This window comes from Brienomyrus brachyistius, chromosome 20 (assembly GCF_023856365.1).
Source record: "Brienomyrus brachyistius isolate T26 chromosome 20, BBRACH_0.4, whole genome shotgun sequence".
NCBI lineage: Eukaryota > Metazoa > Chordata > Actinopteri > Osteoglossiformes > Mormyridae > Brienomyrus > Brienomyrus brachyistius.
Window position 1 is genome coordinate 8,942,815 of NC_064552.1, and position 14,238 is coordinate 8,957,052.

General features: G+C 44.6%; 2 protein-coding genes across 2 annotated transcripts; one reads left to right on the forward strand and one right to left on the reverse strand.

The window, feature by feature from the left end:
• Positions 1 to 3,531: 3,531 nt before the first annotated feature.
• On the reverse strand, positions 3,532 to 10,980 carry ascc1 (activating signal cointegrator 1 complex subunit 1). Its single transcript, XM_048987764.1, has 10 exons — positions 10,846 to 10,980; positions 10,062 to 10,185; positions 9,603 to 9,702; positions 8,870 to 8,967; positions 8,377 to 8,555; positions 7,361 to 7,494; positions 7,012 to 7,131; positions 6,802 to 6,926; positions 5,120 to 5,193; positions 3,532 to 4,153 (listed from the first exon to the last, which is right to left on the reverse strand). The coding sequence occupies exons 2-10, from the start codon at positions 10,177 to 10,179 to the stop codon at positions 4,037 to 4,039; spliced, it is 1,065 nt and encodes a 354-aa protein (XP_048843721.1). The 5' UTR covers positions 10,180 to 10,185; positions 10,846 to 10,980; the 3' UTR covers positions 3,532 to 4,036.
• Positions 10,981 to 11,140: 160 nt separating this feature from the next.
• Positions 11,141 to 12,913, forward strand: anapc16 (anaphase promoting complex subunit 16). Its single transcript, XM_048987776.1, has 4 exons — positions 11,141 to 11,276; positions 11,791 to 11,947; positions 12,265 to 12,339; positions 12,624 to 12,913. The coding sequence occupies exons 2-4, from the start codon at positions 11,806 to 11,808 to the stop codon at positions 12,731 to 12,733; spliced, it is 327 nt and encodes a 108-aa protein (XP_048843733.1). The 5' UTR covers positions 11,141 to 11,276; positions 11,791 to 11,805; the 3' UTR covers positions 12,734 to 12,913.
• Positions 12,914 to 14,238: the final 1,325 nt, after the last annotated feature.

A 14,238-nucleotide genomic window follows, 5' to 3' on the forward strand; every position in this document is an offset into this window, starting at 1 on the left:
GCACATGGATTTAAATATAGACATTTACGCCATTTATAAGAAAAATGTGTATTTGTAGAGATGCATTCTCAGATTAAAAAAAAATAAATAAAATCACATCACAGTAACATCCACGCCCCTTTTCATAACTGTCTGTTCAGTACAGGGAGGAATCCTACACAGAGGGAGAATATACACACAACCAGGGCTGGGATTCGAGCCCCCAAGTCCTGGGGATACGAGGCTACCCTCTGGGGCACCAACTCAAACAGCTCTGCCGCTACCTGTCTACACTCAGGAGAACTTGTTTTTGGATGCAATTGGTGCTAACCAGCAATCATGACCTAATGAAGTTTCAGGAACCATTTGTGGTATTTTCTGACCCAACTAGATGGCGCTCTCTCTTCCTAAGAGCTTAAAGCGTGCCCCAAAGTATATCAAGAGCGCCATCTAGTGGAGTCAAAAATACAGCAAATGGTTCATGAAGCTTCATTTGGCGATTACTACTAGCCAGCCTCATCGTCTTCCTCCTCAACTATGTCCCAAGTGGCTATGACCCTTCTGAGACAGGAGATCTTATTCTACATGAAGCTGTACAACTAAGGTTAAGATACAAACTTCAGACGCGAGGGATGAGATGTTCCCGTGCCAGTCACCCAACGCCCTGGCTATCGCTAAAAAGCAGAGAGGCTGGCAGCTGAATTCGCTCATAAATCTGATCGACAGCTTCTGCTTGCTCTGTTCTGCTCTCCTTCCTTGGGTTAGGCTGCCCAATCTCTTTCGTGTAAACCCTTTGGGGGTGTGGAACAGGCTAATTCACACTGAAGGCTTGCATCCATTTCGTTAAGCCAACGATTTGACCAGGTGATGGAGGTCAAAGTGAAATGTTACACCAATTGTAGACTAATTGTAGACTAAGATTGTAGTTAAAAGCCTTAAAAAAGCAAATAAAAAAAAATAACTTCCTGGATTTTTAAACGATAGACTGATGACTGCTCAAGTAGGAGACCTGTGCGGACACACCACTGCATAGGCGGCCTGTTGTTAGCAGAGTAACTTCACTGCTGGGGTCTTAAGACATCTGCAAGGACCGACTGACTTTGTTTTCCGAGTTCTACAATGCTTCGGGTAGCATTATCTACTAAATAAATAAATGCAAATTTGTAATTGTGTAATGTACCGTTGAAATGATCATAGACGGAACCGCAAGTCAAGTGGACTTGATCGTCATGCCATTTGTACGTTTGCATAAACGTGTACAGTGATGCAAAATAACATTTCCGCAGGAGCACTGTAGCGACATATAATGAGAGCGGGGAATCCACAGCAGCTTAAACTGCAAAATTCATAGGATAGTAAGAAGCAAGGGGGACTGAAGTCCAAGAAGTATACAATAGACATATGGTGAAACATAACGTGGCAGCATAAAGGGTAGATTGAGGGTGGATTGGTACTGTGATTCAGGGCACTTCCGGGAACAGAGAGAATTCTCTCCCACCACGGCAGGTGAATATTGATCCTGTAGCCTGGGTTTCGATCGGCCGGTCACTGCTGGATGGTAAGTGCATCCATTCAGGCTCCTGTGCAGACACTGGTCAGCTCAACCACCCAGACCTCAGAAAAATACCACGCTGCCCTATCCGCCGCCATGGTCGGAAGTGTCATCTTCACAGTCCACCGTCGAGCATCTCATCCATACTTGCCTTGCGGAAGCAGAACCTTCCTCTGTCCATTTTGAAGACAGCAGACCGAATAATTCCTCTCCACCTTTTCTGGGAGGCCCTAAAGTCAACTCATCATGGAAAATTTTATCCTGAGAAATTAGAATATTACCAGAATTTGGCCATTTCCAAATCTATCCACTCCCACACAAACGCCTACAAGTCCCTTTTCCCCAGAGCGCTTGATGTTTACCTGTGCAGGATTCTGTCTGGCTGGGAGAAACCTTCAATCGCACAAAAAATGAAGCAGCCAGAAAACATCTCTGAGAGCCGATCATGGGTAATAAATCAGACACGAGTCTAATTGCACTTATGAACAACAGGACTCTTCAGTTCTCCCCCATGGGCATATCGGCTCATATCAGTGTCCCGCCCTAATCGTTCTCCCTCAGAAACGTTGAAGGGACGCCCTAAATTCTTGAATCGGTGTCAGAGTTTGATGGTTGGGGCTATAACATACAAAATAGGGAGGTTATACATTAATCCGGGGCGGCATGGTGGTGCAGTGGTTAGCACTGTTGCCTCACACCTCTGGGACCCGAGTTCGAGTCTCCGCCTGGGTCACATGTGTGTGGAGTTTGCATGTTCTCCCCATGTCGTCGTGAGGTTTCCTCCGGGTACTCCGGTTTCCCCCCACAGTCCAAAACTGCTGAGGCTAATTGGAGTTGCTAAATTGCCCATAGGTGTGCATGTGTGAATGAATGGTGTGTGTGTGTGTGTGTGTGTGCCCTGCGATGGGCTGGCCCCCCATCCTGGGTTGCTCCCTGCCTTGTGCCCATTGCTTCCGGGATAGGCTCCGGACCCCCCGCAACCCAGTAGGATAAGCAGTTTGGAAAATGCTTGGATGGATACATTAATCCCCCATTATATGGAGAGATGGATTAACAAACGGCCCCAGCAGGTTACAGTTTGTATACCTGCTTGCCCTATGCAGGGTTACGGGGGTCCAGAGACGAGGCGAGGCGAGCTAAGGAATATCCCTGAATAACCCATCGCAGGGCGAACACCACATTCATACCAATGGGCAATTTGCAACTAAAATAAGAGTTTAGTGATACGAAATTTCAAGCATGAAGAGCTAGTTTTGGTAGCCAACGATTGGTCCATCGAGGCACCTGCCTTCGACAGCCACCCAATCTACATCCCACCCGACCCCTACGGCTCCCCCTGCAGGTGGTGGGCCACAGGAGGGCTAACCCATGTCGCCCCTTTGGGCTATGCTCCATGGGTGAAGGTCTGACCAGCATGAGCTTGCCTTTGAGCTCCCTCTCCAGGAATGGCTCCAGAGCAAGGCCCTCATCTCCCCAAATCGGCAGGGTAACATGGTTCATCATTTTATTTTTCTTCATGGGAGTTTGCCACCGACAACATAGCTCTTAGGATCACGGATTCATGCATCTTCTCCCCCATGATTAGCTGGTGATTCACGGAGGGGATTCATTTCAAAATATTTATGAAAAATACTCAAGTCTCTGATAATGTCATACCTACCGATGGGTGAGTATACCTTTCCAGAGTTTTTCATTTTATCTTTAGTTGCACCCTACAGGAAATTCATTTGAAGAGTTTATGAAAATGTCCTATCATCTTTTAACCACGCATCCTGGGGCAAGGGTAAGGGGGGGGTGGCAGCCTAAGGTACACTGAGTATTACTCAAAGGATTATGCTGTGCCTCAATTAATATTCATTTCTCAAGATTCCTCTCTTGAAAATTGTACATAGTTTCCATCCATCCATCCATCCATCCATCCATCCATCCATCCATCCATCCTACGCAGGGATACTCAGACCTCCCTCTCTCCAGCCACCTCCTCCAGCTCCAACGCGGAATTACCAAGGCGTTCCCAGGCCAGCCGAGAGATTTAATTAGAATTGTTCACAAATTAAAATCATCAAGTGTTCCATAAAAACATATTTAAGCCTAAATCTTTAAATGTCACTAATTTAATTCATTTCAATATTTATAAATTTGCTGTATTAATTCAGATTTTATATGCAGCCCTGGGACCTTTCTCACAGCTTACAAAAAAAAAACTGCACTCTACAGTGACATCTGCTGGACTGACAAGGATCCTGCGTGCATAAATAACCAAAACAAAAATCACACCCCCCTCAGAAAACATAAACACGATGTCTAAGACTTATCCACAGAAAAAGCAGGTTGTTTGCAACTGCCGCAATTAACAGAATCATAAACAGAAGGATATGTTCACTCTGTTTCACGGATACGTTTAAGAGCGAGTGCGTTACTGCAGCCTGGACGTGGTTTGAGCGTTTATGTTCTTCCGCAGCTCCGGCTTCCTCTCCCCCAGCAGGTGTCGAGAGCGGAGGGTCATCAGGAGAACGTGACGCTGCCAGCTGACATGTAGAAACCAGAGCTGTCCGTAGAATACCTCTGGGAAATCTGGACAGCATTCAGATCAAACTCGCCAAAACCATAACTGCCAAACATCTACAAACAGAAAAAAACAGACAAGCTGTCAGGCTATTAAAAAAAAAAAATCAAGTTACGCTTTTAAGCTTTAACCTTTTGCACGGTCCTTTCAAATGAGCGTTTTGTCAAATGCTATAGATAAAAAAAAAAAAACCAGCAACCCATTTTCCTGTTACTCTTCAGTGCAGATATACACTGGAAAGGCTGGTGCACATCATAATAATCCTGATTATTTGTTGGATCGCAGCCAGCTCAGCTCAGAAATCAGCTCACGACAGTGTTAAACAATCTAATGAGACCCTCCACACCGTGGAATTTAACAATCACTGAGGAAATCATAATCAAAATTCATGTGGCGCAAAGATGGAATTACCGCCCATACCAATCCCCATTCCCATCCCGTTACGGAAATCAGCTTTTGAAATATTTAGGTTCCACTCGAGGAGCAGACACAGAATAAGAGAAAGGGCATCTCAAACACAAACTGCGCGTTACTATGGTTACTGCATAGCGAACACTACCCTGGAATTCTCCAATGACGTTTCCCTAAAAGTAACACTGAATCACAAAAGCCCTCTTGACATTTAGAAGACCCTCATAATGGATTAAAGTACATCGAAGGGTTTTCAGGAGAAGAACATCATGTCTGGCACATCATGCCTCCATCTCAAAGGCTTGTCACAGCAGGTCCCTGCAACATAATTTGGCTTAAAAGCTGGAATTTAACGATAACAACAGAAACAACATATGAATGACGCGAGTTTCCAAAGGCAGTCTGAGAATGGACTGGTGTGTGTATATATATATATATATATATATATATATTCTACATATGCACATGTGCGACTGTGTGATTGTTTCTGACAATGACGATTTTAGATGACCACTAGAGGGAAGACATGAGACATAGTGGAATAAAGCAGACCGTGTCTCAGTTAGATTTGCTGTCATTTATACCTGGGATTCTCAGTGTGTGAAACTTACCCTCAATATATTTCGTGCATCAAATGATTCCCGGTCTTTCACGTTTGGTCTCCCTGCATTACCCTTGTCTTCAGCTGGAGACAGGAATGAGAACCTATTAGTTGTATTATTCTTGCTAATATGTTCGGCACATTTGAACCCAAAACATGAGGAGTTCTCCGCGTAGCATGTTTCCTGCAACATGCCTTTGGCTTGTTTACCAATAATCAGCAGGAGCAGGAAGGACCCTCGATGCACGCGGGGGGGCGGGAGGGCGGCGTTATTTTGCCGTCCCTCTGAATTAAAGGCGGTGACGCTCTTTCAGAGGCGAAAACAAAACCGACAGCCAATCAGAACATCCACTGATGGTAAACAGCTTGTGCTGAAGCAGCCCCTCCCCCCCCCCCCCCCCCCCCCCGCACCCGGCCACCAGTGAGCACCCACACTAAATCATGTTTGGGATCTCGGTCTGGACGCCATCCATTTGCAGATGAATGAAGTCATTGTGGACGCTGCTGAAAACACACGACGTCCCAAGGACATAAACAGCACCAGGGGGCTCGGAGGAGCTGTTTGCGGGGAACCAAACTGAGCACGCTATGGTTGTATAGGAGAGCTGTCGGGCTCAAACTGGGCATGCTCATACAAATACGTGTGGTTGGCTTATTGTGACTGGGCTAAAACTGAACACCTAGCATGATTAACAGCAACCAGTTTTGGTACCAATGGAAAAAAGTGACACGTAACTGGCTTGATTAGGCCATTTTGAACATGTTGGTTCCAGCATCAGAGGAATAGCAAGGACCCTGAAATGCAGTGCAGTGTGTAGAGTTTAATGAGGATGCTGTAATGAACAATATGATCTAGGCAGCAACAGTTCTGAGGGTGAAAACTCCACGTCTGAGAGTGGTCTGCCTCCAATTCATTCCTCCAATTCATGCCTCCAACTAATCAGGCACTTCTCTAAGTAAAAAACGCTTTTTTGGCCCCATTACAAAAAAGACTTCAGTTGAAATACAGACAGACAAGAGTAAACAAAAAAAGAAGAACGATACTGGAGCATTTCATCTCTGTTTTGAGAACTGCAGTCAGGTTAGAGAGACTGTCTGCTGGGCTCAGAAGCAAAGGGAAAATAACTGTGTCCAGCTCTGAACAAGTACAGCCAGGTGGCTCACAGTGAAGAGCTCAAGGCATTAGGTATACGGGGGGGGGGGGGGTGGGGGGGACGACATTATATATTATAGCTAGTGCTCCTCCTTCTCTGGTGCTCCTACATGCCCCTGTCGTTTTCCCCCATTTCTCATCCACCCAACCGTCTTTGAGAATATCGTCCAAAAAACCGGCTGACCAATCAGAGCGAGTGTCTCTGCAGAGCTGCAGTAGGGGGCGGGCCTTCGTGACACGTGATGTTCAGCGTCCGGGCCGAGCCATGCAAACGGCAACTCTTTGGACTGCAGGTCATATCCTCTAACGATCAGTCTAGCTTAAAATGAAAACCGAAGGACCATTTCCAGTTCGTATGGATACTGGATGCTTTGGGAATAGATATTTGAGTAGACCCAAAAAGACCGATGTGAAGAGATCCTATATTTCTGCACGGGTGTAACACCCCATGAAACCCATCAGGGGCTGGTTCTGGGTTTGAACCGGCAGCCCCAGGGAGCCCCAGACTAATGGCAAAGGTTCGAGAGCACATAGGTTACCTGAAGAGTCCTTCCTGAAGAGCGTGTTCATCACAGTGGCGTGCAGCTTCACCCTGTCCCACTGCTTTGCCATCATCCCCGCCGACACGAAGTGCTCCACCAGCCGGTCAGCGATCACCTGCAACCTGCGGCCGTCGTGGGGTCAAAGGTCAGATATTATGACAATCTAGGAGCTAAAGAACGTCACAGCTGACTGGGGATGAGGCTCACCGGTCAGACCCGTCCTTGGGTTGAACTTTAGCGTAAAGGACATCCACCATGGCGGGGTCATCGTTCATGTATTCGATCCCCCCCACCATGAGAGAAATCGGCTTCCCTCCTGCGATGTCCCTGAAGGAAAACGTCAAAAAGAACAATTAAGGTGACCTCATCCAGCATCTGCTCCACTCAAATGCCGCGAATTATATGCAACTATTTCATTTTATCCATGGTACTGGCAAAATCATTAGGAAAACCCTACATGGGATGAAAAGGCAACAATACCGTGGAGGCACAGTCAAAAGCAGGGGACCAACTGCCTTGCACTTCCATACGATCTCCCAGAATTCCCAGCGCCCACCTGATGAGGTCCTGGCACTGCAGGAGCAGCTGGCGAGCCCTGTCCACCTCGCCGTCACTGAGCAGCGTGAGGGTCCCCACGGTCAGGTGAAGCTTGGCGGGGTTCTGGAAGATGCTGTCGTCCACGCCGCGGTCCTTCAGAAACACGGTTAAGTTGCAGTGAGCACAGTACTGCCGACAGCTGGGCCATAGACAGCGAGGTTAATGTAACCATATGACATGGAAAAAAGACAACAGGAAGGAATACAGTTCTAGGGAATAATGTTTCCCAAACCAATCCTTGGGGACCAGTCCAGCTCCTGGTAGCAAAAATGTGGAATATCTGGCAGGGAGCAAAAACGTGGACTGTCTGCAGGTCCACAATGACCGGACTGGGAAACATTGTTCTATATCACTTGTTCAACATAGAAAATTTTGTATTTATGCTCCTTACTAGAAAATGGCTAAATCTCCACAGTCCTTGTTTCAAACAAACAAAGAAACGCTGGCATTTCCTTGCAGAATGTTTAGCCTATTATTTTATTTGTGGGTTATTCAGATATAGTTAGCTTTCAGATTTTTATTTCTGAGAATTAAACTCAAATCACTACCATCTCTATAATTCTCATTACAAAAGGATGTTCCTCACACGGATACACATTTTAACAATGATATCCTGCAAGGGTTGTTTGGGGTTTGGCAAAAGACTTGGACAGACAAAGACACCTTTTGTTTTCTGATTGTAATCAGGAACCTCTAAAAAAAAAAAAAAAAAAAAAAAAACTGTGCGTAATTGGCCAAACTGCAGGCATGTGGCCAGCAAGAGGAGGGCAGAGCAGCCTGAGAAAGCCTGTGATACAGTGAGACCATGCAAACTGCGCATGCATGCACACACAGTGCAGGGACAGAACTCAACAATCCTACCACCTGAATTACAAGCACATTACAATTACCATTACAAATGTACACACTAGGTATTAAACAAAAACCTAAAGAGTGAGCGAAACTCTTATTATTCTACTTCTGAAATGTCCCTACCTGGGAGCAGTGCTCCAGAACGTCTTCCTTAAACTTCAGGACGTGTTCCTGAATCAGCGCGTGATTCAAAGCGAACGAGAGGAAGTGCGTGAAAGGCTGCTTGGCCCTGAAGCTCTCCACCAGGAGCTCTATGCGCGTCACCGCCGACGTCACCGCCGACCTCTGCTGCCCTGTGATCACTGTGCCCAAGAAAACACAAAAAGGACAGGAATTAACAGCTACCCAATGAGGCGGTCTCATCATCGAGTTACAAAACCCCGCCTCAGCCAGAAGGAGACGCTGTACTCAACAGTCTGTCAGTTTTATCATAGGTATATATAAGTGGTGGGTCTGTAGGGGCAAAAGTCCAGGGCTGATTTTCTTTAATTCCAGTTCAGCCCTGATAAGATCCCTCAGAATATGCAAGAAAACACGAGAAAAGAAAGTAGCTTGAATTTAATTCAAAATCAGTTTCCTGGTGTCACTCTGAATGAGACGGCGCTGCTTCACCCACCGATCTTCCCCTCCACCCCCGGCTTGGGAATGGCGATGCTGGTTTTGGTTTCTGTTTCGAGTCTTTTTCTCGTTTCTCCTTTCTTGCCAATAATATACCTGCAAGAGAGACAGCGATCCGTCACGCCTGTGGCACGATTTCACCTTTCGATTAAGACTCTAACCGGCCCGGTAGAGGCTCCTGATGTCGGCCTCATTAGCGGCTGATTTGTTATAAGCCTCTTGCTGTAAATCTGACCGTGCCGCTCTGTCAGGAATCCTACCTTTTTTTTTTAACTTAACACTACTTGAGTTGTCTGCAACCCGGATTGATAAATCGTCCAGCTCAACCATTCAGAGTTGGCATCAAGATGTGCAGCTAGTCAAGGGCTAATTGGGGCTCATTTTGTGAGTCCATATGCCTTGAATTAAACTTTTGTTTGTATGTTTATTTTCACAATTTCTACTATTATCATTATTTTTCCCCCAGCTTTCAGCTGCTCTTTCTCCAGTGTCGGGGTGTGCTGGTGATCTCGTCCGTTGATGTATTTTTACTTTTCTCCCTTTTTTTTTAGGATGTTGTCTCAGGATACAGTATAGGGGTGTTCATCCTCCATCGTCTTTCAATAAAAAATTTGATCATAAAAAAAGCACACAGGTGCGACAAAAAAAAGAAAAACATAGATATTTTCAAGATCTAGATAAGGTTTGAAGGACAGATGGTGGCAGAGAAGGGTTGTGAGCGGAGCACTGACTTGTAAAGGACACTGGGCATGTCCATGGCACAGCGGAAGCCCTTCTCGGTTTCTTCCACAGAGACCATATCGCAGGGTTCATCGGCACACTGCGCAGAGTCTACCGAGAAGATATGGAAGGGGACTAAGAGAGAGATCAGCAACCAGCACGACAGCACTGTTGCGCAGGCCTGATAACAAACCATAAATTGACAACCTGACAGTGATTTTTTCAGCAATAATGTTGCCACTTTTCAATAAAGAAATCCTGCACTGCGAATGAGTATCTGCAACTTTTTTGTAACACTTCAGGTTGAGAAACAGTTACGACAATCAGTTTCCATTCGGTTTCCTTCATGTAATTCTTAACCATCATAAGGTAAATCAATACAATGATCTGCAGGGTCACTGTCGAAACAGCTTGTTCATTTTAAAGAGAGTCGGTGAAAGTACAATTATCATAGATGGGTTAAGTACTACCTGTTCCTGTGTAAGAAAATTCATCACCATCTTCCTCTTGATAAACGTGTTCTTTGATTACATTTTTCCTGTAAATTCTTCCATTGATATTTATTAGTGTTGGTCGTAAAACATCCATTTTCACCTGGAAATTTACAGGGATGTAAAGGAAGTTTAACAAAATTCAACCCTGACATACGCAGGCTAATCCGATAGGTGGCGCTGTACATCCTGTTCTAAAACATCCACCAACGCATAAAAACATAAAACCAGAAACGTACGTACGCCAGCGTCTCCCAAAACCCATCACATAGTTTAATGCTCGTTTTCATTTCTTCCACTCTCTTAGCATTTGTTATTCTATACACTAAAATACGACTTTTAAAATTTAAATCCTTCCATTTACAATTAGCCACTCAAATACTGATTAATCTATATAGATTAACAAATCTGGTCCGTAAGAGATTCATGAATAATGAGAAGGAATTGTATCACCTCAAATATGTATATTTAAATCTGTTCCAAATACTGCCGTAAGCCGTTTAAATTAGTATCTCGATCAATCACAATCAAAGCCTTCAGTAATACTAGAACTGGGAGGACGGGGGGTCTATGATGAGCACATCTGGAAAACGCTGACTTGGACTCAAGGTGTCTGTTTAACCTTTATCATTGTTTCGAGCACTATTTCAATTAGTTAACTGGCTAAAGTGAAATGGACGCCCTTGAAACATCTTTACGATGACAGTACCTAGAAATGATCAGTTCACTAATAATGGTTAAACAAAAAAAATAGACAGCTCACCACGGCGGAAGATACCCTGGTAGCACCAGCTCACAACGAACGTATTTATTTCTACACCGTTCTTTTACAGGCGATAACTAACCACACATAAAATGAACGAGAAAGACGTGGCGTGCTTTCGACTGCGAAAAAGTTTCAGCTGCTATCTTACATCCCACGTTCATCTCATGTCACTAATTTTTCACGCAGTGTTTTTACACAGCATCCCTAATCAGTCGATCGACATGGATTTACTCGGAAATACAAATGAATGACATCTTCAGCAGATGAAACTTTCAGCTATTTAGGCTTTAACGCCATTTACGGCAACCTGTCGCAAATATTTTCACTGCATGAGCCGTAAAGTGATTTACCTTTACTGCAGCGTCGTTGTTTTTCCAAGATTTTTTTTGTTCTTCTACCCGAAAATATACTGTTCGTATCTTTAAAAGGTAAACAGCTTCAACACCATGAATGTTTATGACCTGTAAATTATGTCTTATCCAGTACAACTGTAATAATGTATTGCTAGCCCAGTCTTTGCAATTTTACTACAAACTGTCGCAATATGGGTAATTTAAAGTCAAAAGTCGCGGGATCATTTTAATAAGCTAGTCAGACTTCGAGTTTATCTCTTGTGTGAAATTAAACGAATATTTGTTTAGTGCAGTATTTAGAGTTGCTCGTACTTTGTATGATACTTTAATTTATTTGGCAGCTCTGTCCTGGAAAATATCCGATTAACATTTCAGTTAAGTCGGTTGTACTAACTACAACATAATACAGACGCCATGGTCCCTGTCTTTAATCTCTTTTATGGTTGGTAGGGGTAAAAACACCCCAGGCAAAAGTAAAAGCATCAATGGTCGGGTATTTATTGCGCGGGTGGCGACTCCGACTCGCTTTTAAGTATATGGGTCTTTTAACATGTGGTGACTTGAAAGGCTTTTTTGCCACTTTGCATAGGTTGACGGGACAGCAATGGCAGCGTCCTCCTCCTCCTCTTCGGCCGGGGGTGTCAGCGGGAGCTCTGTCACTGGGTCTGGATTTAGTGCTTCGGAGCTCATCCCCCCACGGAAAGTGCTGTACACATACCCAAAAGGAGCCGGGGAAATGATGGAAGGTCTCATGAGCGTTATCTCTCATCTCATACACAGCAACGATCAGTGGGCCAAATCGGAGTATAGATTGGTGTACTTTGGGTTTGTTGCAGGGAGTTTCATTCCTGTAAAACAAATCTAAAGCAATCTGCACCTTTTCATTATGGTCACTCCAGTTTGGCACAGCCCCTCATTTCCTTCCGTATGGACTTGATTTCCTCTTCTTCCCCTTATTCTTACCTTCTTTCCGTTCACAGTCTCTTATGTTTGCCAATTTCATTAAAACTGGCACGATTGACAGACTCAGAACTGTGCTGATGCATGTGCTTGTCATTTTCAGATGGCTCTGATAGGTTTTTGTGCGAATCGGTGTTCAGCTATCAAGTCGCGTCGACGCTAAAGCAGGTGAAGCACGGTAAGTGTGTGCGGCCTGTTTTCTGTGTTCATGGCGGGTCAGTAGTACTGCATGATTTTTTTATTTTATTTTTTTTTTACAGTGTTTCTGTCACAGGCTCTGAACGTGCTGTAAAATTTCAATAAGTGGTTAGAACTGAGAACAAAGGGCCGCTGTTTCCCAGAGATATTTAGTGGATACTTATCAGCGGTTTTAACGTTAGTACTTAAGCGAAGACGGTTTTAATATTGACAAACATTTCGTTTCTTTAAATTAACGCACTTTATGTATCCCCCCTCTCCAAGATCAACAGGTGTCCCGAATGGAGAAACTGGCCAGTTTAGTCGAGGAGCTCGAAGCAGACGAGTGGCGATATAAACCTATCGAGCAGCTTTTAGGATTCACACCTTCCTAGTCATAAAGCCCACAGCGCGTTGTTTTGGGGAGGGTGGGGATTGTAAGCGAAGTCTCTGTAATATAACTTTTTTAAGTGATTAATGCAACATCCATGTATCCTATTCTTATTTTTTTCCCTCTGTCACATTGTACACTGGTTAGTGTCAGAATATAGCTAAATAAACAGCAAATATGGTAACGCTATAGTCAGTGCACTGTATAGTATGTTAAGTGTGATTTATTTATTAGTAGTGTGGCTCGTTGTTTCAGCAGAAGTATTTTGGGCCTCCTTGACTTTTTCACAACAGCAGTACTGGCGTGTGTATGTGTGTGTTGGGGGAGGGGGGCTGGTTGGCTCCGGCTGGCTCCTGTCCTTCACGGCTCTTGGCTGTTGAGTAACTCCAGCTGCCGTTCCTGATCGCTCGCGCGGCCGAAGCTGGCCGTGAAAGTGCTGAGGCACCGCGGGTCATGTGACTGTCAAGCCTCCCCAGTGACGTCCCAGCTCTTGGCTCCCTGCGGACGTGCGTCTGCTTCGTGGAATCTGGACGGGAAGTCTGTACGCTCGTGTTTTATTCTGGCAGCAAAACCTTTTGAAGTTTGTTGGAAAGCCGAAAAAAGTTTTCAGAGATATTTGGCCAAGCACCTCAGAACATTTTTGCATATTTATGATACATTTATTTTATGATTATTATACATTTGTTTTGTGTGGTTATTTTTTTTGCCCTCCCTGTTTTCATGCAAAGCGCTTAATAGTGTATTAAAATGTATTTGTATCCTTGTACCAGTGTGTTATTCACATAAGTATCTCATTCATTGGTAAGTCTCCCAATAGAACAAAGCAGTCTGCCTGGAAAGGACCTAGGGGCGTTGGATACTTTATGTAATAAGTGTAAAATCATGCTTTAAATCACTCATAAATCAGTGATTGTGAAAGCCGTTTTCGTAATGTTAGAGGAAAAGCGTAAGAAGGTAATGAATCATCTTAACGTCATTTGAACGACTGATTTCCAGAAGAGCCGCTTTCATCCAGTTTTATGATTACCTGTCCGAATCTGTGGTGAAATAAAGGAAACAAGCAATACAGCCGAATACTTGAAATCATAAGATGGAATGTTCAGAAATTATCACTTCGTTCCTTTGACCTGTAGAGGCTATTGTTTGGGATTCACACCGATCTGATGAGTTGGAAAAAAAGAGGGAAGCCGCGACTTTGAAACAATGGGAACTGCTTTTCTGTTTCTGCTCATGCAGCCTCCTGTTACTGCTGTGAACTCGGCAGCGCGATAAAAAGCCGGGCGTGACTGTGCGGGGATTGCCATCGATAGCTGCTTGTTTTTCTTGATGGCAGGACTATCCTGCAACCCGTCATGAGCTGCCCATCCCCCGATGCCGTGTGCCGCCTCAGCTGCTTTTCACTAACAGCGAAAGGACGTGAAACCTAAAGACCTGTCCGTGTTTGAATGACTTTTTTTTCTTCTCAGATAACCACTTTTTTTGCCAGAAGCTGTGATCTGAATATTCAGG

Excerpts from the sequence above, each read along its gene's own strand:
- anapc16 (XM_048987776.1), top strand. The coding sequence starts at position 11,806 with ATGGCAGCGTCCTCCTCCTCCTCTTCGGCCGGGGGTGTCAGCGGGAGC. Across the intron at positions 11,948-12,264 it reads AGCCGGGGAAATGATGGAAG|ATGGCTCTGATAGGTTTTTG; the intron begins GTCTCATGAGCG and ends TGTCATTTTCAG. Across the intron at positions 12,340-12,623 it reads GCTAAAGCAGGTGAAGCACG|ATCAACAGGTGTCCCGAATG; the intron begins GTAAGTGTGTGC and ends CCCCTCTCCAAG.
- ascc1 (XM_048987764.1), bottom strand. The coding sequence starts at position 10,179 with ATGGATGTTTTACGACCAACACTAATAAATATCAATGGAAGAATTTAC. Across the intron at positions 5,194-6,801 it reads CTTCAGGAAGGACTCTTCAG|CTGAAGACAAGGGTAATGCA; the intron begins GTAACCTATGTG and ends TCCTGTCTCCAG. Across the intron at positions 4,154-5,119 it reads ATGCACGAAATATATTGAGG|ATGTTTGGCAGTTATGGTTT; the intron begins GTAAGTTTCACA and ends TTCTGTTTGTAG.